Raw genomic sequence first — 25630 nt, forward strand, 5'->3', positions numbered from 1 at the left:
AGGCTCTCTCTTTTCTCCCCTTTTTGCCCTTTTTTCCCCCCCCCCCCCCCCCCCCTTCCTTTCACCACAGATTTCCACTGAAATTGCAATTGAGTAGAATGCAGTTGCTTTTTTGTTGGTGTTTTTTTTCAGGACACAGTGTGCAGATCACTGTTTTTCTTCTAGTGGAGGCTTTCTTTAGGCTCTGACAGGCTGAGCAAGTTCGGTCTGTACAGCCTGGAGAAGATTGTGTGGAAAGCTCACGGCATCCTTCCAGTATCTGAAGGGAGTCTACAGAGAGGCCAGGAAGGGGCTTTTTGTTAGGAGGTGTAGTGATAGGACAAGGAGTAATGGGTACAAATTGAGAACAGGGATATTTAGGTTAGATATAAGGAAGAAATTCTTTATTGTAAGGCACTAGAACAGCTTGTCCAGAGAAGTTGTGGATGCCCTATCCCTGGCACTGTTCAAAGCCAGGCTGAATGGGGCTTTGAGCAGCCTGGTCTAGTAGGAGGTGCCCCAGCCCGTGGTAGTTGCATCTAGGTGATCTTTAAGGTCCCTTTTCTATGATTCCTTTTCTCCCTGATCATCCTAGGGAGCTGTGATCAGCAGAAGGCTTTGGATTTTTTTTTAAGTTCAGTGGAAAGAAGAGATATCTGGAAGTAAGAGTTCTAAAATGTTTTTGTTCAGCCTCAGAGTGTATTTAGGCTGCAAATCTAAATTGTTGATTGGAGGAGAAAGGAGATGGTGAATATTAGTGCAGCTCTATGACATTTTATCTTGTGTGCAGAGGTGTAGGATGTACAGTGGGGCATTTTAACAAAAGTGGAAGTGTTGTGAAATAGAATATAAACAGTGCATATAAATGTGTTCAGTAATATAAACAAACTGCCTAGTTGTAAAAATATCCAGAAATCCAGTGAACCAGCACATTGTTTGCCAGCAGGTGGCAATAGAAGTGTGCTGGGTAGTGACTGCTGCAACTCTGAGAACAGTGTGCTCTGTTAGTGTATGTCAGAAATATGTTCTTCATAGTATGAAGTTGTATTTATAGACTATAAAATCTAAATAAATTGAATTAACTAATTGCAAACATGCCAATAACCTGTCTTTTATAGGGAACAGCATTGCTATGGCTCCCAAAGGGGATTAAACTTTTTGCAGTGTTCTATACCCTGGGAAATATTGCTGCTCTTGCCAGGTATGATTTCTTAGTTATTGCTTTTAGAAAAGTACCCTCCTTTTCAGCTACATTTCCATTTGCTTTTACTCTAGAGTGCTGTCTATATTGTCTGTAAACAACATTGCTTGGTATTGAATGCTAATAACAACAACTTGTTTGTTTTACACTTTTGTTATCAGTTACCTTACACAACTGTTTGTGGGCACATCACAGCTGGGGAATAACAAATTGATAGCTGAATGTTTTGTACTTTCTACATGTAAGTCCTTCTGCCAGGTACAGAAGTACCTCAGCTTCAGGAGCAAACTGGTAGACTGCCCTATGTGTGGATACTTAGTTACTGGAAGGAGCTTTTTGCTTTTAACGGAGAGATCATACTGTTTCCAAGAAAACTTTCAAAAAGGAAACATTCAGGAAATCCTTGTTTTGACTGTAAGGTTGAAGGCAGAATCTAAAATTTGCTCATAGTGTATTTTTAAACTCTCTGATTCTTTGAAATGTTCCCAATAACAGTCCTAAAAGATTTGCCTCTAAAAGGGACCCTCTTAAGACTGAAAACTTTGCTTTCACAGTTTGAAAGACGCATAAGAAAGAAGTTAATGTCCCTAAGGTATTTTCAATTTCTGTTTTTCCTCCTTCTCTTATTATTTTAGTGTGGTTGAGGCATGGTCATGGGACTCAAACGCCATGGAGGCTGGTCTTGACTTCCATGGACTCTGACTTCAGTCAAGCAACTCATCTTTTGAGTCAAAGCTTCGTTAATCTGTTAGAACTCATGTAATGTGGCAATAACATTTGAGAAACATGAAGATACTGCTTTTCCTCAACAAATTTGTTAGGAGACAATAATGTCTATACTGGCATTGAGTCTCAATTGTGGAACTATTCCATCTCTTACTAAAACAAGACAAACAGTTAATACTGGAGATAGTCAAAGCTAAGTTTTTGCCTTTCTCTCACTTATCATACTCTTTATTCTTTGTTGTTGATTTCAAGTGAGGTTTTTTCCTGGTGCTTTGAGTGTGTTTTCATTTCTTCAAATTAAATGAGCATTTTAGAAACTTAGTACTAATCAAGTCTAGTTGAGTTAAGAGGAAAGTTTTTACAGACTAGTATTTCTTTAAGGAGAATGCTAAAAAACTTTAGTCTGCACTCCAGCTAAAATTAGAAGAAAAAAGAGGCCCATTTTTCCTTCACTAGTCCTTTTGGATATAAGAAACAGGCAACTGTGTTCTAAGAACAGTAGGAGATGACAATGAAGTCCCAAATTAACAAGCAGATTTAAACTTTTCCAGGCTTCTTTGCAAGACTGCATTTAAACCAAAATGCAGTTACCACTCTTACTAGCCTGTTTAGTCCCCTCTAACTTGTTTTTATTATTGTTTTCTAACGATGAACATTAAAACAATGATACTTACTTTATTGTTCTCAGGGATCATGAATGTGTCTCTACAGAATGGTGTATATAAAATAATTATTCTGTTTAACTGAAGGATGTCTAGAATTTTTCTCCCAACATTTCTTTCTGCTCCGTATGGGATCTCTTCTCATCTCTGGAGCAGCTCTTGTGATGTCAAGTCTTCTCAATATGAATCAGATTACAAACAACACATTTTTCTTTCTATATTTTTTCTGCCTATTTTGTGTGGCCAAAATGTAATTCCTTTTTACCACTGTATTTTTCTCACCCCTGTCCTTCCACTCACTAACTAATATTTTCTTCTAGTTCTTCATGTCTCTTTTTTTTTTGTCTTGGTTTAATTTTATGGCTCAGCAGACAAGATGAAAAAATACTGAGAAAAAAATTAGTTTGGCTTGCAGTGAATATAAAATTTTCTTTTTCTGTTAAATTTTGAAAACTTTTTTTCATTTAATATGGACATTTGAAGTCTGTCTGCATAAGATTAAAAAAGTGAGAGAGATACATGTGCAAGGTTGCTGGTAGGAGAACATTTGGATGTAGAAGATTAAGTTGTATTTGCTGCCTGGAATGTGGATTCCCATATTTCTTCTGTCATAGAAGGCTTATGATTGGTTTCAGGAAGAAGCTCTATCAAACTCTTCCCTGCTGTATTTAATATAAAAAGGAGTTAGACTAGGTTTTCTGCTCTGTAGTAAAGCATTCACACCACCACAAGATTACAGGCATTGAACTCTCATTAAATTGTGTTTTCTGCAAAGCAGAATGACAAGGAAGAAAGAGGCTCATCTCAAATATTTAAAGCCAGAGAAATACTCCTGAGGTTGTGAACTCTTAGTACAGATGGCATTTCTTTGCATAAAAAGCTACAGCATGTGGTTTTCATTCTCCCTTCAAGTTAACTACAGAGTAGAAAAAAGCAGGAGGATTGATACAAACTACTGAACTTTTTCTGCCTTTTTTCTTGCTGAGTTGGACTAAAAGAGGTAGAAAATCTTGATTGTAGCTACTTGCATTCTGCCTGGGTTAAAATATGTATTATTAAACAAAAATTTTCTACAGCAGGTTGTAATCTTGACATTATTTTATCAAGTCGGTTATAACAGCTTCAACACAAAATTCACTAGACTTCAACTTGATAATTCTACTACACTTATATGTTTTGTTTTGGTAATGTAAAAAGCTCTAACCACTATATTTATTCCCATTATCTTTCCTGAAATCTTGGATATGATCTCATTTACTTCTGCAGTTGAGTTTTCTCATCTTTTTTTTCCTTCTTCTGTCTATTATGGTGCTTGCCATCTTAAAATAACAATCAAAACATCTTTGACCACCCACTCATTTCTAAATTCATGTAGAGCTACTTATAGTCATAGTTCAATCTCCCCTCATTTAGTATCTCTTAACATGATTTAAATTTAACTGTAACTGCACTGCTTTTTAAATCATCTTTATTTATAAATGGCATTCAGCACCATCAAACAGATTATTAGTCGAAATGAGAGTTCATGAAAACTGATTTGCTTCTATGCTCTTCTGTTATTCCTTGTATATCCTTGTCACCCTCTGTCCTCTCTTATCTCAGCCAATATAAGTGTTCTTGTATTTGCCTGTTACTTTTTTTTCATTATGGTAATATTTTGGAAATAATTTCGTGACCAAGGGTGACTCATAAACTGTTTCCAGGGCTAAATTCATGGAGTATTTCACCTTCTGTTCTAGTTAGTCTCTGTTGCTAAGCAGAGAAATATATTTTTTTAAAGCCTTTGCAGTCATCTATCTGTTGGAAAGCTGGTTAATTACCTACTGTCTTTTAGAAAGAGTTATTTCAAAGTGATTTACAATTTGTTTTGGTTTTTTTATCTCCTATTAGTACGTGTTTCCTGATGGGGCCACTGAAGCAACTGAAAGCAATGTTTGATCCAAAACGATTAATAGCTACGATTGTGATGTTGGTAAATATACTATCTTTCTTTCCTTTTATTAAAAAGTTTTCCTTTAGCCTCAAAGCTAAATTTGATGCTTTTCTAAAGGGACGTTATTACTCAGTCTGCCTCTTCCTTCTGCTGAGAAATTACAGTCAAGCTGTTAAACTCTGTATGTCACAAAGATCATCTAGCTCCTTTCTATGAACATGTGTGGGTTTTTTGTTTATATTTTTTTAATTAATCATTTGGAGTAAACTGTTCCTTATGAAATCTTTCTTAGTAAATGCTAATGGCAGGTTAATTATTTTTAATTTATTTTCTAAAATACTTTCTTCAAGAACAAGGGGAGAGATTTTTTTTAGCTACTGTGGAAAGTCAGTGGCCACCAAGTGTAGCTTCACAGTTGTTTTTTAGCTGCAGTTTGGTCTGTAAAGTTCAGTGATTCAGCACTTTCGAAGCAATGGAAAAAATTAATTTATTTCCACAAAGTCTGGGAGGCCACACGTTCAGCTTTGAGATTCTCCATTGTGACATCCCTGGCTCCTTTGCTTCCACAACCATAATTTCTTCTTCCTGGAGGATGGAAAAACCTTCTCCCCAGTATCAAAATTCGTATCCCAAAGCTCCGTACTAGGTAGTTAAAACAACTTTCTCCCCTTGCTGCTTCTCTGTTTAATACTTTTCTGTCTTGCTCCTACTGAGTTGTTTCAACTTTGATTTTTGAAATGTAGTTGGCTTTCCTATTCTCTCTAACATATAACTTGTTTTTCTAGTTTAGTGAGTAAGAAAGTCTTCATAAATTCTTTCTGGATGGCTGTCTTATGGAGGCTGCATGTTCTTCCTCTCGCACACCCACATAAAAAAATAGTTATAATCTCTTTTGAGAAGCTTACATTTGCCCCTGTCTTTTGGGGAAGGCACTTGATTATTGCTTGGACTCCAAACTTTGTTCAACAGAGGTTTTTTTTGTTTGTTTTTTGTTTTTTGTTTTGGTTTTGTTTTTGGTTTTGGGTTTTTTTTTTTTGTTGTTGTTGTTGTTTTTTGTTTTGTGTTCTTGTTTTGTTCTGTCACTATTTTCAACTCATGCCAAGTTACAAGTCCTAGAAAGGTTATGTTTTATAGGCATGAATTAAAAATGTCCAATAATATCTCCAGTTCTCCTAGAGTCTATATTTGCTGAGCATAAATTCTCCTACACTTTACAGCTGTGGACTTTTTCCAATGAAACTAAGAGCGTAAGCCAGACACTTAAAACAGCAGGCACAAAAATCATTTTGCTCTGATGATCCTGTCATCCACTGTGCTCAGACATGGTGACAAAGAGAATAATTCGCTTTGAAGGCTGTAAAAACAAAATATCAGGGAAATGGAAAGAGAACAGAGAGCAGAGCACATATCAGAGACCTACCTGTGCAGAGAGGCTACCAGCAAAGTTGGGAAAATGAGAATGAAAGGTTTCATCTAATAGTGAACATGAACATTGGATGAGAGCCAAGACTTTTAGTATGGCAATTTCAGTAAAACACAGAAGAATTGGTAAATTTAAAGTTTTGAAAACTTTGGATGAATTTGACTGTTTTAATCCCCATCCTAACAAAGCTAGAATTGTAGGCAGTTCAGGAGTCACAAACATGTTTGGAAAATTTCAAGAGTGTGTTACTTTTCTTCCTTTTAATAAAATGCCAACACATTTTCTTTCAAATTAAAATTGATTTGTGGTTTTGTTCTGTTTTCTACTATGTGTAATGAAAAATGGAGGAAGCCAGGTAAGATCTAGTGGAAAAGTTCTAAGTGATGATTAGGCTTGCACAAATGGTGTGATTATTTGTTGTTACGTTCCATCTAAAGTGTTTTAAAGTACCTAGAACAAAGCTTCATGTGAGCTTTTTCACTGTACCTGTGGCAGCTGCTCTCTAGTAGACTCTTCATTAGTGTTTGAAGATGAAAAAGCACTGGCAGATGAGGCATAGCCTGTATTTACCAGATCCTGTAATTGAGAATGGATGTTTTTAATAAAGGGTTGTTTGTAGCGATGCACTCATCTTTCTTGTCAGAGACAGGTTTTATGAATACCAGGTTCAAAATGAGAGTATGTACTGGAATAAGAGAGTAACAGTTACCAGACTTCTTGATTCCTTTCAGTAAAGCTTTATCATTTAAGCCCACCTCTGAATAGAACCAACAAATAAGGGTGCACACATCAGCTTATACTCCTGCTGGTTCCTCAAGTCAACTCCTGCCTTGTCTTCCTTTCAAGACTTGTCCTAGCCCTTCTGGCCATTCATACCTCATATGTGCTTAATACTGTGCTTTAAAAAACACCATGGAGTTCATCGTATAGTCACTGTGAGACAGCCTTTGGCTCTGCTTGTTTCATAAGTTAATTTTAAAGTGCTGATTGCCCATTGAAAACATGGAAATGGTCACTGTACTTGCGTCATTGTGTATTTGAGTATTCATTCTTTTTTTTCTTTGTCTCTCCTTCTCACCCCAGCTTTGCCTAATCTTGACTCTGTGTGCTGTATTCTGGGTAAGTGAGAATGCTTTTTAGAAAAAAAAGTAATCTCAGTTGGTTAGTTTATTAATTGCATTGTAGCTTTAAGATACAGTTCAGTGGTGAAGGAAAGGTGAACTCGTGTGTGGTGTTTTTGTTGTTTGCTGCAGTTGAGCTCAGGTGAAGTGATAAGCCTGTTGGCTATAAAAAGCAAATGCAACCTTCCCTCCTGCATGTGATGTAGATGAGAATGCATCGGGTTCAGTCTGCAGACCTCTAGAATAAAAACTAAGAAAGCCAAGTTCAAATATTGTTTTGTCTCAGTGATGCATACTTATGTCAGAAAATACCAGAGTGTATAGCCATCTTCAGAAGCCATGGATACAGAATTTAAGCTGGTTAAGACAACAGAAAAAAAACCAGTTAGTTTTCATCTTGGTTGAAAACTAACTGTAGTTCCATTCCATAGAAGTAAATATGTCACTGGAATGGACTTCCATATTTGCAGAAGTACAATGACGTGAGTGAGTGTTAACACTGATGTTGTTAGGTGTTTCCAAATCTAGAAAAGGTTTACATAGCATGATGCTGATGCAGTGATGGATAAAATGAATGGATAGTTGTTGGGAAAGAAACAGCAAAGTAAGACAAGGAAATTTAGGCATTGTCAGTCAACTCTATTCTTGATTAATCAGTCTGTGCCAATTGTTTGCAGTATAGACTGGTGTGAAAATTGAACTAATTTGCAGTATTTGCTTTATTTTTGTTTAGTGGAACAAAAAAGGTTTGGCAGTGTTATTCTGCATATTGCAGTTCTTGGCAATGACCTGGTAAGATTCTTAAAATTCCTTTTAATTTCTTCTCCCTGCCCCTACACCCTCATGATCAGAAACCTGTCATATATATATGATTCACATATAAGTGTGCCCAAATGCTAGTCTCAATCTGTTTTTTCTCAGCTAGGTTGTGTAACTCCAGCAAAATCTATATTCAATCGTCTTGCAGAAATGGTAATTTGAAGTATATTCTGCAATGTGTGAACTTATCTGAAGCCTTATGAAAGGAATACGTATGCAAAAAAAAATGTCATGCTTTTGCTGTGTTGTAAAAGTATACTCTCCTCTTTTTTGAATTCTAACTAGTTTTTGATTTTTGAAGTGAAAGAAACTAAAAAACATTTTCACAGGGTACATCCTGCCCCAGGAATATACTGGGGTGGTAAAGAGTGGGTGGATGTGTGAGGGTGAATTCAGTGCAGCCTGTGATGACCAGGGGCTCCGGGTCTGGATTTGGCATTGTGTGAGTGCAGGCAGGTGAATGCTTGCAAGCCTGGCAGAAGTTCTGGAAGTTACTGCCTTTTCCACAGAGATACACACATGGTGTCATTGTCCCAGGTGAATGACTTGGTGTCCTTATCCCAGGTGCTCACTCTCAGGCAACCCAAGGTGACCACAGTTCTCGCTTGAATTTGCCCTGAATACGCAAAGTATGTACTGAACGTGGATCTGAGAACAAGAAACCATTTGTTCAGGACAGGGACTGTTGGGCATGGTGCTAGATAGAGGCAAGGCCACTAGCTCAGTCTGTGCTCTGTGTGTTTGCAGCAGACAGTTCACATTTGTTAAGCATCCTGGGGTTTGATCAGGCTGCGCATGAGACCAGAACACTGCCTGGAGGCTTGTGGGAAGCAAGTTTCAGAGAATAATAGAATTGTCAGCTGAGTGTCACAGTTGTGGAATATTATTCATCCTACAGCATGTATCTGTAATTTAGTTACATAAATAATATGATTAGCTGTATATTTGCATACAAATTTAGATTGTCTTTTAAAGTGGAAAAAGTTGTCTCTATCATCTTGAGTACCATTTTCACACAAATCTCTATTCCTTTTGGATTAGGCAATAGCAAATCTGTTTTTTAAGTTCATGTGCAATAGAAGTTATGAACTACATTAAAAAAAGGAAAAAAAAAATCAAACAAAGAAAAAGTAAACCACCAAATCTGTGTCACTGTTTAGTTCTTGTCCAAACATGTCCTCTTTTCTCAGGTAAACATTAAATTGAATAGGTGATCTTGTTTAAAATTTTGTTGCAATGGTTGCTTTTATTAATGCTGGCCTAAAGTGAAATAATTTGGTTCTAGGAGAGACATGAACACTCTGCAAATATACTTTTTTCCTCTTTTTTTCAGGTACAGTCTATCTTATATTCCTTTTGCAAGGTGAGTCTGCATAATAATTTCCATCTTAACAGAAGTCAGTTACTTTTACACTGGGGAAAGGCATAAAGTACTTCATGTGTGTGGAAAAAATATAACATCCTTCTTTTTCTTTTAATTTTTAGAAAATGGCATAGCTGTACTTAAAACTCATGCTTAATATAAGCTTTAAGTAGAAGTACAATACATAGTAATTCTCTTTAATACATTTCTTTCTAGTTTCCACCACTGAAAATGAATCAAGGTTTTGTTTAAATATTGTCTGTAATGACTTAACAATACAATGATGCAATAGTGACTTTTCTGGTCCTAAAATTAAAGGTAGCTTATGGATCTGAGATCCTAGGTAAAAGCAAACAAGCAACATAGTGGCAGCTTCTGTTTCTGTGTCTGAATTCCTCCATCATTTTTAGGAGGGGTAAAGGCAACGCTTTATCATTTTCATTTTGGCAAGCTCCTCTCTTTCATTCTTGTGTACAAAAAGGGAATGAAAGCAGACCAAACACACAGTGAAAACACATGCAAGTAATCAAATGTAAGAATCTGTTTTTTCTATGATTCATGTAAAATGCAGTTTGGTCTTCCTGACAGTGGGTTTTTTAAATAAATTAAGCACTTCTGTATCATTTAATGAGGTTTGCTGTAGTATAGGTGTGGGGAAAAAGAATACAAAGTATTGTCTATCATCTGGTATTTTCCTGTAGCATCACAAAAAAAAATCTGATTTTTTAAAGCTTCAGATTTCATCTAGGAAGGATTTTTTTAAGATAGTTGTTGATAATTACAGTGAATAAAATAACTGAGCTCAGGCTTCAAACTGTCATTTTACTATTTCTGACATCTCAGACTAACCCAGACAAAAGTAGCATTCTGAATTCTTATAGATCCAGTGGCCATGGACCAGGTCTCAGTAGGTTCATTCCTTTTTTTTTTTTTTTGGTCTTTTTTCATGGTTTCTCTGTAGAGGAAGCAAGTTCAGCTTCTGGTTTCTCTGACTTTTTCTTCCCTATCAACTGTACTTCCAAGTTCTGGGCAGAAAAGCATTAGGTTATATGCATCAGTTAACTTCTTTGGGTTTATTTATCTAATAGATTTTATGAGCCAAAGAACTGAATTTTATATGGACTGTTTTTAGTAATACTGTGATTTCTTTAGGGATTACTGAATTATTTGCTTATGTGGAGTGGTATGATAGATTTGTTGTATAGACTGCCTTTCTTATGGGAACAATGATCTAAACCATGCTAAGTGCCAGAGAATAGTATTATGTCATTTGTTTAAAGTATGCATTTCTCTTGATTTCATTAAATTACCATTCCTTGGTTTAACTCTTTTCATGGTTTGCTCTTCAGAACATTTTACTTGTTCACGGGTTTGCTGGGGTGGGGGTTGTTAGTTTCTGTTTGTTTCTTCCTAAATTAATGGTAGCTCTCCTGTTGGCCTGGCAACAAAAAGCCCCACTTTTGGGAACCAGTCCCAAATGGAAACAATAACAAATGCAACAAAACCAAAACCCAAGCAGCTAAGTGACTTTAAGGAGTGATGATAGTATGTTTCTTTATTTTTTGCAGCTGACTAGCAACAGAATACAAATTCCACTCCTTAGTAAGTTGGTTACTTTTCTGGGAAAAGGAAAAATAATGGAGACTACAGGGAATGATCTGAGTGTAACAGTCAGAAAACAGTTTATTGTTGGTTAAAAAAAATTGAACCCTACAGAACTTCCAAACCTTAAGGCTGAACCAGCTCTCTCCATCCTGCACTGTCAGTGCACACTTCCAACCCTTCAGCCTGTGCTTTATTTCCTACACTGTGATGGTCCAGCTCTGATGTGGCTTGGAGCCCTGGCAGCCGTGCCTTGCTGGAGACTGGGCGCTCCTCAGCTGAGCCCTTGCTGGGCAGCCTTTGTGAAATCGGGCTCTGCACTTTGCTCAGCTTCCCAGTGTGCTGCAGAGCACTTCCTAATGCTGTGTTTGCATTTCAGCATGGCCCACAATGCAAACAGCATGGAATCCCTGGCAGTGGCCTGGCCTGAGCCTGGGCTTTAGCTGGGTTGGTGGAGGCACACAGATCCTGCATTTGATCAACTCTTGATATGTCTTTAGTTTCTGCCATATTTGTAACTGTAAATAGATAATGGTTCAGATATTTAGAAACAAAATAACAAATCTTAACTGACTTTTGTTTTCTTTTTTTTTAAAGGGATGCTGTGATTAAATGCTTCTCATCGTGTCTAGGGTAAATTAAAAGCACCACTGTCCAGTTTAAAAGGCAACTTTTTCCTCTGTAAATTTTGCTCAAAAAACTCTACTTTGCCGCTTCTGAAATACCCAGTAGCAGTTTAGTATTTTCCTTGCCTTTTGCACTTGAGAGATTAAATAGTTTTTACTAGAAACAGTTTTTAAAATAAATTTGGAGAATTATTTGTGTTTACCCTGGAACTTCCAGGCTTTTTTCTAACAAGAAAGTACATTTAAATACTTCATACAGAGTAGTCTTAACACTACTTTGTATCCAGTAACAGTTTATTCCTCAGTAGAGGCAAGTCACTAAGGCCTGGGTAGTATGCATAAAGGTTTCATTTACAGTTCTGTCTAAAATTTGCAATGTGCCATTTATGTTTGTATATTATCCATTGTATGCTCTTCCAAAGACACAGTTTTATAAACATTGTAAAGATTTGGAAGGTTGTAATTAACTGCTCCTTTGAAATGTCTATACATGTGCCTCATGGCAAAAACTTAATGAGAATGTGAAAGGTATTTTTAAAACCTGTTGGATTTTATTGAAAAAGTTGTATTTTAAATGTTTTTTTTAAAAAAAAAAACAACTTTCATACCTAAATACTTTTTACTAAAAGAACTTACGGCTAATGTATAAATGGGACTTGTGAAATAAATTCATTTTAAAATTGCCTAATACATTTTTTATTTAGGAATCAGCTATAGAGGGCTGAAAATTTCAACATCTGACTTAATCTAGTAATAGATTGAAGTACTCTAACACTTTGCCTGGCTCCAGTAAGAGGTTCTCATTTCTAATTTTTTCGGCTAAGAACTATCCAGTTATTCTGGAGCAAAGTTAAATCTTTAATATCAATTAATGTTTGGTTGATATTATATTGCAGGAGGTTCTTTTTCACACAGGATGGATATGCTTACATATGTGTGTTCTAAACTAAGTTGGCTTAGATTTTTTTTTCTCTTGATCCACAAATCTAGAAGAAGGAATGGCTTTGAAAAGATGGGATCTGCAACGTCAGGAAGGGGAAAATCTCAGTATTTTTAGTATTCAGAGTTCAGGCTAAAGAGACAAATTGAGGTACAGTATGTTCCTGTTAAATCTCAGTGCATATTGCAAAACATAGCAACAACTTTTGGGGAAGCTGTGTACAGGGTGATTGCATTATTTTGCAGCTAGACTTCCAACTAAGCCATGCCTTTTAACTGGTTAGTAACAATAAATTCCAGGAAGGCATTCTCTCTGCTGGTGATTGGCAGGGAGCAGGTAGTCCTGGCCTCGCAGCAGGCTCTTGGGCTCGCTAGTGCTGTGTGATGGAGACACAGCTATTCCAAGTCTGCCCACAGCCCTTGGGTGCCAAGGCACCTTGGGGTGAAGTTTTGTTTCCTTTTAGTTTTCAGCTTGCAGTGAAGAGGAAGTAGGACATGCGTAGACAGTGATGAGCATCACCCTGGAAGTGACTACCCCTTCCCCAGTCGTTGCTGCTGGCCTCAGCTGACTGGAAAGATCCCGTCCCATCCCATCCCTAGTGCGTCAGGGCCAGGCTTTCATTTGCTCCAGAGGTGGTTTTACCCATCACCCACCAGTTCTGGTGGTACACAATCACCTTCACTGCAGTCTTTAATTAGAATTACATTGGTTATTCAAAATTTATTTATTTATTTATTTATCTACTGTGGTAAATGACAAAGTTACCTTTCATCTGTTAACACTTAGATCACCAGGAGAAAATTCAAGAACCAAAAGTTCCATGTACTGGTATGCTTCCATATGCACTTTGGTCTGTTAGTTACATCATGTGCCTTCCTTGTTTTTTTTCTCTCCTGAACATTTCAGAGTTTACTTCCTCTATGTCCATACAGAGCACACACTCTGCGTTGTTTTGCCTCTGTCTGTTACTCCTTCACATCCTGTCTTTGTTTACTGTGTATGAGTATTCCAAGAGCTCACAGTTGGAAAATCTTCACAGTATAGTAATACCCAGTATGATAGTGTGGAACCAAAGGTGTGAAGATCTGTCCCTGTGGATTGCATACATGCTACTCATTTTTTGATAAAGTTTTGGTACCCTAATTAAAACAGTACTTTGAAGTAAATGCTGTAGAAATTATAAGCCGTGACTTCTAAGGCTAAATTGTGGAGTGATGGTAATCATTTTGTAGCCATAGGAACTATATGTTTACTTATTACTCCACCATGAAACTCCTCCAAACCTCTGTTGTTGGCTAGGGTACTTGAAAAGATAGGAAATTGCTGTCTTGGATATCACAAAAAGCCACACCAAACCCTAAACAAACAACAAACCTCCAATGGGGGTATGAGCATTAGCTCTGTCACAGAGGGCATTGACGCTAGAAGGATCTCTGGACTGTACTCTTCATTACCAAACCAGGCAGTACTTGCCCACTAAGTCCGAGTCTGCCAGCCCTAGGTCTGAGTGTGTCTGTCTCTTGGCCTGTCTGCCTGCCCTTATTCATGATACTTCAAGTTATCAAGGAGCTCAAAGTATCATTCTTGTTTTTAAGACGGCAAGATAATTTAACGTTTTAAAATATTGCCTTTTCACACTTGGACACTTGAGGACTTCGGGAGGAATTTAGAGCCTTTTTGCTCTCGGGGCGTGAGCCCCGTCATCCTCTTTAGTTCGGCTCTGCTGTAGGGCGGGCGGGAGAGGACCGGGAAAAGGCGCCGGAGTAGCGCCGCATCCAGCCCGACCTGTGCGGCTCGTTCGGGAGCGTGGCCAGTACTGGCACGACCCCCGTCCCCGCCCGCACGCCCACCCCGCGCTGGGGAAGGGTGTTCCCGGGGCGGGCGAAGGGCGGGAAGGGGGAAGGGTTATCGAGAGGGAAAATCGGCTGCTGTCGGGGCAGAGCGAGCTCGCATTCCGCGCCGGCGGTTCGGGCTCCTCGTTCGCCTCCGGCCATGGGGCTGCAGCCGCGGCGCGCCGTGGGGCCCTGCCCGCCCGCGGGAAGAAGCGCCGCCTTGCCCGGAGCGAGATCCGCTCCTCCCTGGGCGCGCAGCGACGAGCCGGAGGGAACTCCAGGGCGCCACGCCACGATGCCGCCCCTCCTGCCGGCCATCCTGCCGACCCCCTCCGCTTCCCCTGCTGCCGCCCGGGCGCAGCCCAAGAAGCCGCAGGCGGCCGCCTCGGCCCCCAAGAAGGCAGCGCCTCGGCCCGCAGAGGAGAAGGTGGCGAGGAAGGCGCCAGGGGAGCCTCCGGAGCGGCCGGGACCCCTCTCCAGCTCCTGGCCCTGCTCGTCCCTACAGCGGCCGCCGCCGCGGAGACTGCCGGCCGAGCGGGCGGCGCGGCCCCAGCCCACCCCTCCGCAGCCGCGGGGCCGCCCGGGGGTGCCGGGGGCGGGCAGCCGCTCATGCGAGAGCCTCGGCGGGGCACCGGGGGAGGCGGCGGGGCGCTTCTCGCTCAGCCTGCCTCCGGAGGCCATCCGGGTACTGCAGCGCCGCAGCCTGGAGCGGCAGCGGGGGCAGCCCGCACCCTCTCCCGCCGGCAGAGCCGCCTCGGCCCGGCGCGGCGACCTGCGCGCTCTGCTGAAGGTTTCGCTGCTCAACGACCGGCACCGCTACGACGACGAGGAATACGAGGAGGAGGAGGCGGGGACCGCGGCGGACGAGGGGCTGGTGCGGAAATGCACCGAGTGGCTGCGTGGTGTGGAGAGTGCGGCCGGCCGCGACCACCCCGAGCGGCTGGAGATGCTGCCGCACTTGGGCACCCCCTGAGCCCTGCCGGGACCTGGGAGCGGCACGGCGGCGGCTGTCGGAGCGGTCGCTCCGGGGGGAGGTGGGGCCACCATCCGCGATGTCGTGTTCCGTGCGATGTTGTCGGCGCCCTGGCAGCCCGGGCAGGCGGCGGCAGGAGCCGGGCAGCGGAGCCGCTGGCCCGGAGCCGATCCTCGGGCCGCCTCCGCCGCCGGGTCGAGGGACAAAGGAGCGGCTCCGGCCTCCGCCCGCCGGTGACCCGGTGCTGGGAGGGAGGGCACTGACTGTGGGCGTCCTGCCTCCATCCTCGCGGATTTTTTAAAGATTTCTGACTACTTTATAAAATGTGCGTAATGGTTTTGTATATTTGTACATAAAAGTTCATTTTTATTTATTTGAATAAAGGAATCTTGTGTTGCGGTAGCCTTCGCGCCTTGGTAGCTTCGCGTTGGGTTGTCCCAGCCTGGCGGTATCCGCTGTCTCAGTGTCCATACGGTAAGGATGGCGGGCTGGTCTCCGTGCCGAGAAGCCTGTGCCGTTCACACGTTTTTTCCTCGGAATAGTCGCCGACAGTTCGGCTCCAGGGAAAATGCGCAGCCGCGGGTTCGGCGAGGCGGCAGAGGCAGGGGACCGAGCAGGCGGGGACGAGCCCGTCGCTGCTGGGGGCAGATGGCAGCAGTGCCGACCACCGCGCCGGCGGGGAGCAGTCCTCCCGGGGAGAGGCAGGAACAGCGGGAGGAAGATGGGGAGGTGCGGGGGCCGCGGCGTGGGCAGAGGTTGCTCCGGTTCCGTCGGCGAACCGGAGAGGAGCGGCTGGGTTTGTGCATGGACTTGGCGATTTCATCCCCTCCCAGGCAGTAATTCAGATACATTCGACGGCGGAAGGAAGGCAAGGAAGGAAGGATCGTCCTTTGTCAACGTTTCCCGGCTTCCCGTCTCTGCAGCCCACTGCAGCCTTCCCCTCTCCAGGCTATGGCCATGCCTGGTGCTCTTCCGAGCTTTGTGTGTTGGGAGAAGCAAAGAGGGGGCTGGGAGGCTAAGTATACCGAAATTACGGGCGGAAAGGGAAGGGTAAGTCTTTACCAGGCTTACAGTGTCTCGGCCACCTACTGTTGCTCTTATATTGTTGTTATCTAGCTTCCCAGAACAAGAGTCAGACCTAAACATTTACTGTGATTCAGTAAGTGTTTTGCAAATGAATGTTTGAATATGTAGGAACACATTCAGCTGAATTTACTTAGTGAGTAAAACAAAGTTTAGTGCCACAAACTGGGTATTATAAATTTCACTAAGACATCAGTTGTTTACACCAAATGATGTCTGTGTTGACTTCCATTAAATTACGTGAGATAAACCATTCTGTATATTAATTGCACAATGTAGCCATGTGCTGCATTTTGTTTGGCTCCATGTTTGTTCAAGTACCTTTTTCTTTTTTTCCACCTGAAACTTAAGGAATGACTGGGGAAATGGTTTGGGAAAATAAATATTTATTAAATGCATTGATACTGCCAAAAAAAAAAAAAAAAAAAGAACCAGTATAAGGCAATTGTGAAATGGCTATGCTCAAAGGCCAGTGACAAAAGCAAGGGGCATGAAAATTTCTGGAGATTATATCTGTTTTATTTAAGCAAATGTAGAGTCATTTGTAGTGATAGCTATGAAACACATGCATTTTTCATATCATTTTACCTGAGTTTGCATGTAGTTCTGTCATATTACCAGTTTTCATAAACATCTTCAAGTCAATCTGCCTCAACAACTCAAAATTTCCTGCCAAATTTAATACATGCTGGATTGATGTCAGAAACACCTTTTGTTGTTGTTTTTCCCTCTTCTAACGATGGAAATGCTAGTAGTTGTTAGCTGAGTTTTCCTTTTGTTTCACTTTTCGGAATGTGAGTTTATAAATGAGCATCCTGGACTCTTAATGTTGTTCCTTAAACTGCACCATGGTTTCCTATTAACTACAATCAATATCTCCAGTGGCAATGAAATGTGATTCACTCATTAAGGGCTGAAGTATGTTAAAGCTTACTTGTGAGGCTGAAAGCTCTTTGTTCAGAGTCTGAAGTGTGGCAAAAAATTCAATAAATTTGAATGCACAGCTGTAGCAAATGCAGTGTGAACTGGGGGTAAGAGGGGCTGGAATTGAAGGGCTGCCAGCTCTGAAAAAGAAAGAACCTGCTCCTAGAATGAAGAATTTGAGAACTTGGGAATTGCCTGGATAGATTTCATTTGTTTATTTATTTATTTATTTATTTCTCCTAAAGAATTCATTTGAATGAAGCTGATCATGCAGCTAAGATCTTTTATGTTAGGTAAGTCATTGTGCATGGTAACTGGAAGTGGGCCTGAGATGAGCTCATTCCAAATGAGGTTATGCAGTCCTGATTTTGGGCTGGATGCTAAGAGCCACTGGACTCTGGAGTCATATAACTAATGTCTGCTTAGAATAGTATCTCCTTCACTAAATGGTAACACCAAGATTTATTGTTTTCGGTATTGCCACCTTTCTGCTCTCTTCAAATGAGAAATTATGCCCTTAGTGTTCTGAATACTTTCAGCCGAAATGCCCAGAAATCTTACAAGTAGTACTAGAATAGACAGAGGAAGTTAATTCCTACGAATCAGCAGTGACTTCTGTTCCTTTTGCACGTTCCTTACCTCCTGGTATTTTTTCAGTTTGAAAGAAAACTCTTGGATTCCAGTATCTAAAAATTGAAGCTAAACATAATAAAACTGCTTATTTAATTCATTAATATGTGTTATAATAGACAGTTGAGCCCAGTAGCAGGTTCCACAAGAAAAAAATGCCTGTGGAAATTCAGAAAGTTGGAAAGTGGAAACCCTCAAATAAGTTATTGCATTGTCTTAGTGCAGAATAGCTACTGCTGTCTAAGATCCATTATTTAATTGTATATGTCAGTAGACATCATATAATGAACTAATCATTCTTCCTTTCCTTGATGAGAGGGCAAAAGCCTTACAAAGTGTTGAGAACCAAGACTCTCTACCCCACTGATCCCCAGTCAGCCTCAGCCTTCCTCCATCTCTCAAACACATGGGTTCAGGACAGGTTGTGGTTGGCATTACCGGAAAATTCAAGCGGGATGCTGTGAAACAGCATGTTTTCTGCCCCTCTGCTGCACTGCGCTCAGTCAAGGTGAGAGAGCTTTCCCTGGAAGATAAGGACACTGCCAGCTCCCCCCAGTTCTCAGCTTGTGGAGCTGTACCCCAGTGTAAGTATTGCTGTAAGAACCCTTCTGGTTCTGTACTGGTGAACAGATCAGGTGTCTTCAGAAACACTTTTCAGGTGACATAGATCTGATTTTGCCAAGAGCCAAGAAGTAGCCTGGAAGTTGCTACATTTGCTTTTTACCATTTGTACATTAGCCATCTTCAAATTCCCTCAGCCTAAGCCTCCCACTCATAAACCTTTTAGCTGTTGAGAGTTAGGAGCAGCTGGTGCTATGAATGCTTAAAATAATCAATAATTTCTTTGGGGAGGATAGCTTCTTCCTCCAAATATATCAGCATGATTTACAGTGGAAAAACATGCCAAAGCAACACATATTCTGGCTATTTTTTTTAAGGTAGCTAATAAATAGTATTGCCTTCCTGCTGCTCCTGAGCAAGGGTGGGAGGCCAGATACAGGTGAAGCCCATGTTTTTCTAACTGAACAATCTCAGCCCTGTGCATTGCTGAGTTTGCTCTTGGGTTCTAGCCCAACTCTCGACTTTCTCACTCCACTGATGCAGTTAGTACCTTTTTTAAAAATTTATTTCAAAGCTGAGGGGGAGCATGTTATTGCCCAGCTTTTATCTTCTTTTGTGATCTACCTCACCAGCATGCTTGTAAAGCCCTGACAAGCCTATTCCCTGAGCTGTTGTCAAAGATCTCCATTACCTCACATCCTTTCCAGCTGTGCCTAAGGGGTCTGACACACAGCTGGGTGAGGCCATCTGTCTGGGAGCTGCTGTCCTGAGAGGACCATTGGAGTAGTGTCTGTCTAGACCACAACTGTCCTTTCGGTTGGGGGGGGGCTCTTTGGTTTTGTGGGTGGTTTTTGTGAGGTAAAGGCACATTCTGTTTTCTTTCTTAAGAAAAGCCTCTTCCCATTGGTGGTTTTGTGAAGAGAGGAAGAGATTTATGAGAAGGTTTGGCTTTGGCACTTCCTGGAAGGGTAGTCAGCATTTTTCGATGACCAGGTGTGGCTGTGTGTGAGCTCCTGGCTGACACAGCTGCAAGGAAGGGAGCCCAACACAGTGCCAAGTCACTACCAGAACCAAAGTTAATGCAGTTCACTTCTTGGCCTTCAAGAAAGATGTGAATGTTTCTTTTCCCTTCCCAAGGGGGAAAACCTCCAGCAACAGTCTCTAGAAATAGTGCTGGTAATTTGTTATTCACAGGTGCTCTTGCTTCTTATGAGATCATGGGGAAAATGCTGTGAGCCTCACTGAATGAATGTCTGCAGCTGATGAGCCCTAGCCTGGATCTCCCCCAGCTGCAGGACCAAGACAGCAAATGGTTGTGTTATGAGTTAGGAGCCACTTCCAGAGAAAGAAGCTGGCACCCAGTGACAACAGTAAGTTGAGGATATAGATGATGCAATGAGGTCTTTTAGTCCCTTTTAATTTTATTGAAAGAGCTGTTACAGGTTATGTTTGAATGATATTATTTAGCAATTTCCACCCCCCCACCCCCCTTCTTTGCAATATAAAATGAGGGATTGAGAGTTCTGGAATGGTTTAAAGATTTCTTGGTTTGTTTTTATTTTTTATAAAATTGAAAATATAAAAAAAACCCATGCAGTCTGTGTTTTCCAGTCAGCTGTCTTGAGTTAATGACTGCCCTGGTTTTGGTTGAGATAGAGTTATTTTCTTCTCAGTACAGCACTGTGTTTTAATTCAGCATGAGAATAATGTTGATAACACACTGCAAGCTTTTGTTTTTTGCTAAGTCGTGTTCATCCTAAGTCAAGAACTTTTTTTGTGTCTCATGCTCTGCCAGTGAAGAGACACAAAAGGAAAACTGGGAAGGAACGTTGCTGGGACCAGTGACCCAAACTGGCCAAACAGATGCTTTCATACCCTAAAACATCATGCCCAGTATATAAACTGGGGGAGTTACCCTGAAGGAGAGTTGATCTGGGTTTGGGTCAGATAAACTGGAGTCTGGTATCAGTCAGTGGGTGTGAGCAATTGCATTGTGCATCACTTGTTTGTTTTGGTTTGGTTTTGTTACCATTATTACCATTTTTTTTTCTTTAAATAGTTATTGAACTCTTCCTATATCAACCTACAACTTGTACTGTTGATTGTCCTCCCCACTGCACTGGTGGGGGTGAGGAGGGTGGTGAGTGGCTGCTGTGGTGCTTAATTGCCAGCTGCACGACAGTGACAACAGGCCGTTCTTATTGTGAGGGCTCATATTTTGGGTGGAAGTGGTAAGTGTGATAAAAACTCTAAGAATTACTTCTACATCCCAAACTAGTTTTGCTTTTTGGATAAATGAACTCTTCAGTGATGGTGAACTGATGTTCAGCTCTCAGCACTCTGACTTACAGGAATGTAATGCTTCCATTATTTTTCCTGTTGCCATCACAGTTCTAAGTGCTGGTAAAGCTGAGTTTTGAATGAAAAGAAAAAAGTTCCTAATTAAACATAAAAATAAATTAGCACTGAAGCTGTTAGCTTCTTTTCAATTGGCACAGGAGAGAGCAAATTATAGTAAATTCTGGTTTTCCAATTTTTTTTTTTTAACATTCTCTTGGCTGCCAGAGTTTCACCTACCAGCATGGTCCCAGCAGCTGGTCAGGCGTGTCACACAGTGAGGGGCTGGGAAATTAATCACAGCACTTGCTTTGCCAGGGAGTTTTCAGAATAGCAAAACCCGAGTGGGAACAGCACTAAGCGACCAAACTTTAAATGCTTTAAATTAAAACTCACAGAGGCTATTTAGGACTAGGACAGAAATAGGAGCAAATAAAAGCAAAATTCTGCAGAAAAATCTCTCTGTGCGTGAAGCACCTGAGAGCAATTGTCAAAGGACAAGCTGGTGGGCGGGAGTCAGCTCCGGGGTGGGGGTGTTCTGGGTCGGGGCTGTGCCGCTCCCCTGGCACGGAGAATCCCGCGACCCTCCCGGGGCTGTCCAGGGGAAGGGACCGAGCGGCGGCTGCTCTGCTCTGGGGCCACCTCGCCAGGTCCCCCTGCGGCCGCCCGGTCCGGCGAACAGGTAACAGTCTCAGTAAGAACCTGTGGCTTTCATTTTCTCTCTCGTTTTTCTTTTGTGAGTAGTTTTTGTTTGTTTGAATACAATCCATGTAGTAATTACAGCTCTGTTCTCTGAAAGTGTTTTATTTGCTTAGTATGTGAAGATGTACTTATTTGCCTAGTATGTGAAGATCTTAACAGAGATCCAGCCATTTTTATAGATGCTCATATAATACATCCTGCCTGTGTTTTCCTCCTGCAGCAACCACTATTATAACTTCTCATATAGTTCCTGAGAGTGAGCTAAACCTCTCTCCCCTTCTCACCCTCACCCCTGAAGTGCAATGTTTCAAAGCAGACAGAAAAAGAGCGAACAGTTAAATAAATGTTCTGGTGAGGCTGTTGTGTGGGGCCATGTGTAACTGGGATTTATTCTTTTACCACCATGTGAAGTGCTGAACAGATCTTGAGAGTGAATTTAAAGTCTCTGACCGAGTGGTATGTCTTACATGTCCACGTGCCTTCCCCATATCAGTTTGCAATGCTTGAAATCTCTTCTTGGGACAGGTGCAAACACTCTGCACAACCACCATTAAACAGGAACACTGATGCCCTGGTGTGAAGCACTTCTTAGGAGGATATTTTGTACTGCTCACTCCATTCAACCATGTGGTCTATGGAAAATGGATATTTTTCAATTCACAGTGGTCTGTGAGCTTCTTTAGCTTTGAGGAAAATGTGTGCAGACTTAGGTCATTTTAGGGTGGAAATAATTTGGCTTGGTAATTGTATCTGAAGGATAATGCACAAGATGTCATTAGCAAGCAATTCCTTTAAATTACAAGTACATGGAAAACATTAATCTATTGTTTTCAATCTCATGGCTTCTTATTTTTTTCACACTGACGCTACAAAAAGATTCTGTCAAAATGGAAGATAGTTTGACCCAGATACTCTTAACAATCACCATGATATCTTTAATTTAAACTGGCAATATTGCAGGGTGCAATTACAGTGAAACATCAAATGTTGAATTAGTATTGATGCTTACAATGCCTTTTGGACTGGTTTTTGGTTCCTGGCATGTTGGGAAAGTTTACTGTGCAAGACATGTTATTCACATGCCTATGACTTTGTTGTGGGTCATACTGACAGTTCACTGCTGGGATGTCTTCTTTTTTCTTTTTCTGGAGTTCTGGAATGTGTGCTGCTATATTGCTTCTCTCCGATGTCTGAGATAAAAATCTTACAATTTGTGGATTATTTGGAATATGCAGGTGTCTCCCTGTTCTTCTAAGCCTTCTGATGTTTACATTCTTGTAATGAAGTTTTATAACTTTTTTTTATAACTTTTTTTTTTTTTTTTATAACACATTTTTATGTAAATAAATATTGTTTTACATTCTTCTCTGGAGGAGGAGAAATTTGATGGATTGTTGGTTTGTCCAGTGTCATTGGAGAGGTGGCACTTTCATCCTCCAATCCACTGACACTTTTGAAAGTCTATAAATATTGGAGTCAGAGAATAAACTGCCATTCTTCTTACCTTGGAGTTCCAGTGTCTGCGTCGTTTTATTTCGTGTCCTATTGTGACACGCAGGTTATGTCTAAGGGTTTAATGAAATTTCTGAAAGACTAAACCAGTGGCCTATAGGTTTAAGTGTGGTAATCAGAAATCTCTACCTCCACTGGCAAGACATTTTTAAAATGCTGAAAGCCAGAGGAACATACATTGAAAATGTGTAGCTGTCAAATCTATAGACTGGGACAAAGAAGAAAGAAAAATCAGTTGTCTAGGGCAGTACTGACGTGTCAGTAGAAACATGGATTACAAAGAGTTATCTGCCAAGTGGTGCTTTCACTGGAACGAGCAATTGGAGTGTATCATGTTAGAAATCCTAAACATACATTTCTTGAGTTTGAAGAGCTGATTTTTTTAGGGAAAATTGTTCAATGGTTTTCTTTTTTTCTTCTTGATTAATCTGAAAAGAAATTTGAAGGCAATAGCTGCCTCTCTAACCTCTGCTGAATGAATACAGATCGTAAGCAGAACAAAAGGAGCTGAACAAGCTGGTTGTAGCCACCCTGTGCTACCACTGGCTGATCCGCAGCTGTGGCAAAGCTCCCGCCTTGGCTCAGCTGACTGAGCTGCTTAACATGCCTGCCTCCCAGACGATCACACCCAGTGAGCTTTCCTCATCCGGTTTGCTTTGGCTGGAACAACCAGGGAGAGCTTCCACAAAGGGCAGAGTCAAGAGATGTAAATGAGAGGTTTTGCTATAAGCCTTGAGGGGAGTTAGCGTGGAGGGCTTAAACCATTGCTGGTTAGAAACGAATGAGTAGAGATTAGGTGGTATTAGTAGCCATGCAGGAACCTGCTTCTGTTACCTCTTGGATGGGGTCACATGAAGAGACCCCATTGCAGCTGACACAGACAAGTGACTGGTACATTGGCTGGTTTAGTTGTTTTCAGTGGAAACAGCCAGTTGTGTGAATGATCCTTGCTCTTGCTCTTGCCTGGGTACAGCTAAAGTGCAAAGGGTTTCACCTTTGCTTGAGAAGCAAGCAGAGTGGGTCACTAAGGTTTCTTTTTTTATCTTTTTTCAAGAAAAAGAAGAAAGCACTTCATTTACAAGAACATATCTGAAGGTCTTTGGTGTTTATATCTCATTCATAGACCTGTAATTTATCTTCAGTTAATATAACAACAAGGTTAATAAAACAACCTCTGTTTTGGTTCTCTGAATGGTTCACATCCCTCTTTGTGGCTGTTTTGTTCAAAAATAAAGGAGGGGAGGGGGGAAGTCAGCATATTGTAGGTACAAAGGGAGAAGATAAAAGCATCAGTCTATTTCTGTACCTCCGATGTAATATTGCCATAGTAACGAGGAGCTGACTGTGGCTGTTCATCACTGAATGCTGAGGTAAAGCAGACACTCTTCTTATTCAAAGGAATATTAGTAAAATACAAAATTTTAAGGTGTCAATAAAGAATTAAGAAAAAAAATATCTGCTTTACATAGCACACTGTGATGGCTAATAATAAAATGCCACTTTGAAAGAAGACCGGGCAATTAAGGCATCTATAATGCTGTAAATCAGAGCATTTTATTTTCCCCACAAAGCCATGCTGAGCTGTGATGTGCAGTCACAGATGATATATTTTGACATTAAATGTGCATGAGATGAGCAGCTCTCTTCTCTTCTGCCTAATACATTTGTGGTATGGCAGTTGATTGTGGCTATTGCCAAATATTTGTACTGCAGCATTGACTGGCCATGCTCTAATCCGCATGAAAGTGGATAAAGTATTTTATGTATTTAGAACTGTATGATGTCTCCTAGTTTCTGGTGCTATTTTTTAACCATTAAGTCACATCAACAGAGAATTAAATTCTGTTCCAGGTGTGTGCATCAAAAATACCTATATTTTTAAAATTTCAGTGAAAAAAGGAATAGTTCTATTGCTCTTATGAAAAATTTGGGAAGGATGAAAATGTACACTGATTTGGGTGCACAATTGCTAACATAACTTACTGTTTCTATTGTAACTTGTCTGTGCTTTACAGCAAGAATTTGACATTTAAGTTGTTGCATTTTTGTGTCCAATAGCAGCCTTTTTCCTAAGTCTTCTATATTTGATCAAATGATAGACTAAACAGGATGTTTTATTCTGCACACATTCTCAAAGGTGTTATTAAATTGAAAGTTGCAGGTTCTGATTTTCTTTTCTGAAGGCTTTTTCAGTCTGAAGCGTGTTTAAAATGAGGGCTTGAAACATGGAGCAGAACTTTGCCAGCAGCCACAACTGCCTTCTGGGATCAGGAAGTCTGAAGGGGCTGCAGGAACAGATTTTCCTATACCACCAGTGTTCCCTGCCAGCCTCTCATGCCTCTGGTGAGGGTTACAACAAGGACAAGAGCTCGAGGCAACAGTTCTGGGGAAAGTGATCTGTTCTCAGATGCCTGGGAAAATGATACAGATTCAGGTCAGAGCCAGGCTGAAGGGATGGAAAGACTCAGCCAGGAGGAGCAATAGCTGGAGGCTGTCACTGCAGGAGCTTGCAGAAGAGGAGGCTGAGTGGAGAATGTCGGCAAATCCCTGTGAAATGCCAAAGAAAATGGATGTCCCAACTCTTCCCATGATTGACTCAGGTAGCAGGAGACAAACTGGCTCCACAGACAGAGCCACTTTATTCACTCAGCTCTGTGCTGGCAAGAGGAAGGCTGGCATTC

General features: G+C 41.2%; 2 protein-coding genes across 3 annotated transcripts in view; both read left to right on the top strand.

The window, feature by feature from the left end:
- The window catches only part of SFT2D1 (SFT2 domain containing 1), a 19911-nt gene extending 7773 nt beyond the window's left edge, over positions 1–12138 (top strand). Inside the window, exons 3-8 of one of the 2 annotated variants that reach the window (XM_041460572.1) lie at positions 1098–1180; positions 4459–4540; positions 7008–7043; positions 7779–7837; positions 9198–9227; positions 11427–12138. In XM_041460572.1, the coding sequence (XP_041316506.1) occupies positions 1098–1180; positions 4459–4540; positions 7008–7043; positions 7779–7837; positions 9198–9227; positions 11427–11466 (330 nt within the window). In that variant the 3' untranslated portion in view covers positions 11467–12138. Of the gene's footprint in view, positions 1–1097; positions 1181–4458; positions 4541–7007; positions 7044–7778; positions 7838–8428; positions 9168–9197; positions 9228–11426 lie in introns of those variants that run through there. The other variant, XM_041460573.1, reaches the window with a different exon arrangement.
- Positions 12139–14252: 2114 nt separating this feature from the next.
- Positions 14253–15573, top strand: PRR18 (proline rich 18). The gene has a single exon (XM_041460571.1). It carries the CDS (start codon positions 14388–14390, stop codon positions 15198–15200), a length of 813 nt encoding a protein of 270 aa, XP_041316505.1. The 5' UTR covers positions 14253–14387; the 3' UTR covers positions 15201–15573.
- The last annotated feature ends 10057 nt before the right edge of the window (positions 15574–25630 follow it).

Source organism: Pyrgilauda ruficollis, unplaced genomic scaffold, assembly GCF_017590135.1.
Source record: "Pyrgilauda ruficollis isolate IOZ18807 unplaced genomic scaffold, ASM1759013v1 scaffold145, whole genome shotgun sequence".
Taxonomy (NCBI): domain Eukaryota; kingdom Metazoa; phylum Chordata; class Aves; order Passeriformes; family Passeridae; genus Pyrgilauda; species Pyrgilauda ruficollis.

Excerpts from the sequence above, each read along its gene's own strand:
- PRR18 (XM_041460571.1), top strand. The coding sequence starts at position 14,388 with ATGGGGCTGCAGCCGCGGCGCGCCGTGGGGCCCTGCCCGCCCGCGGGA.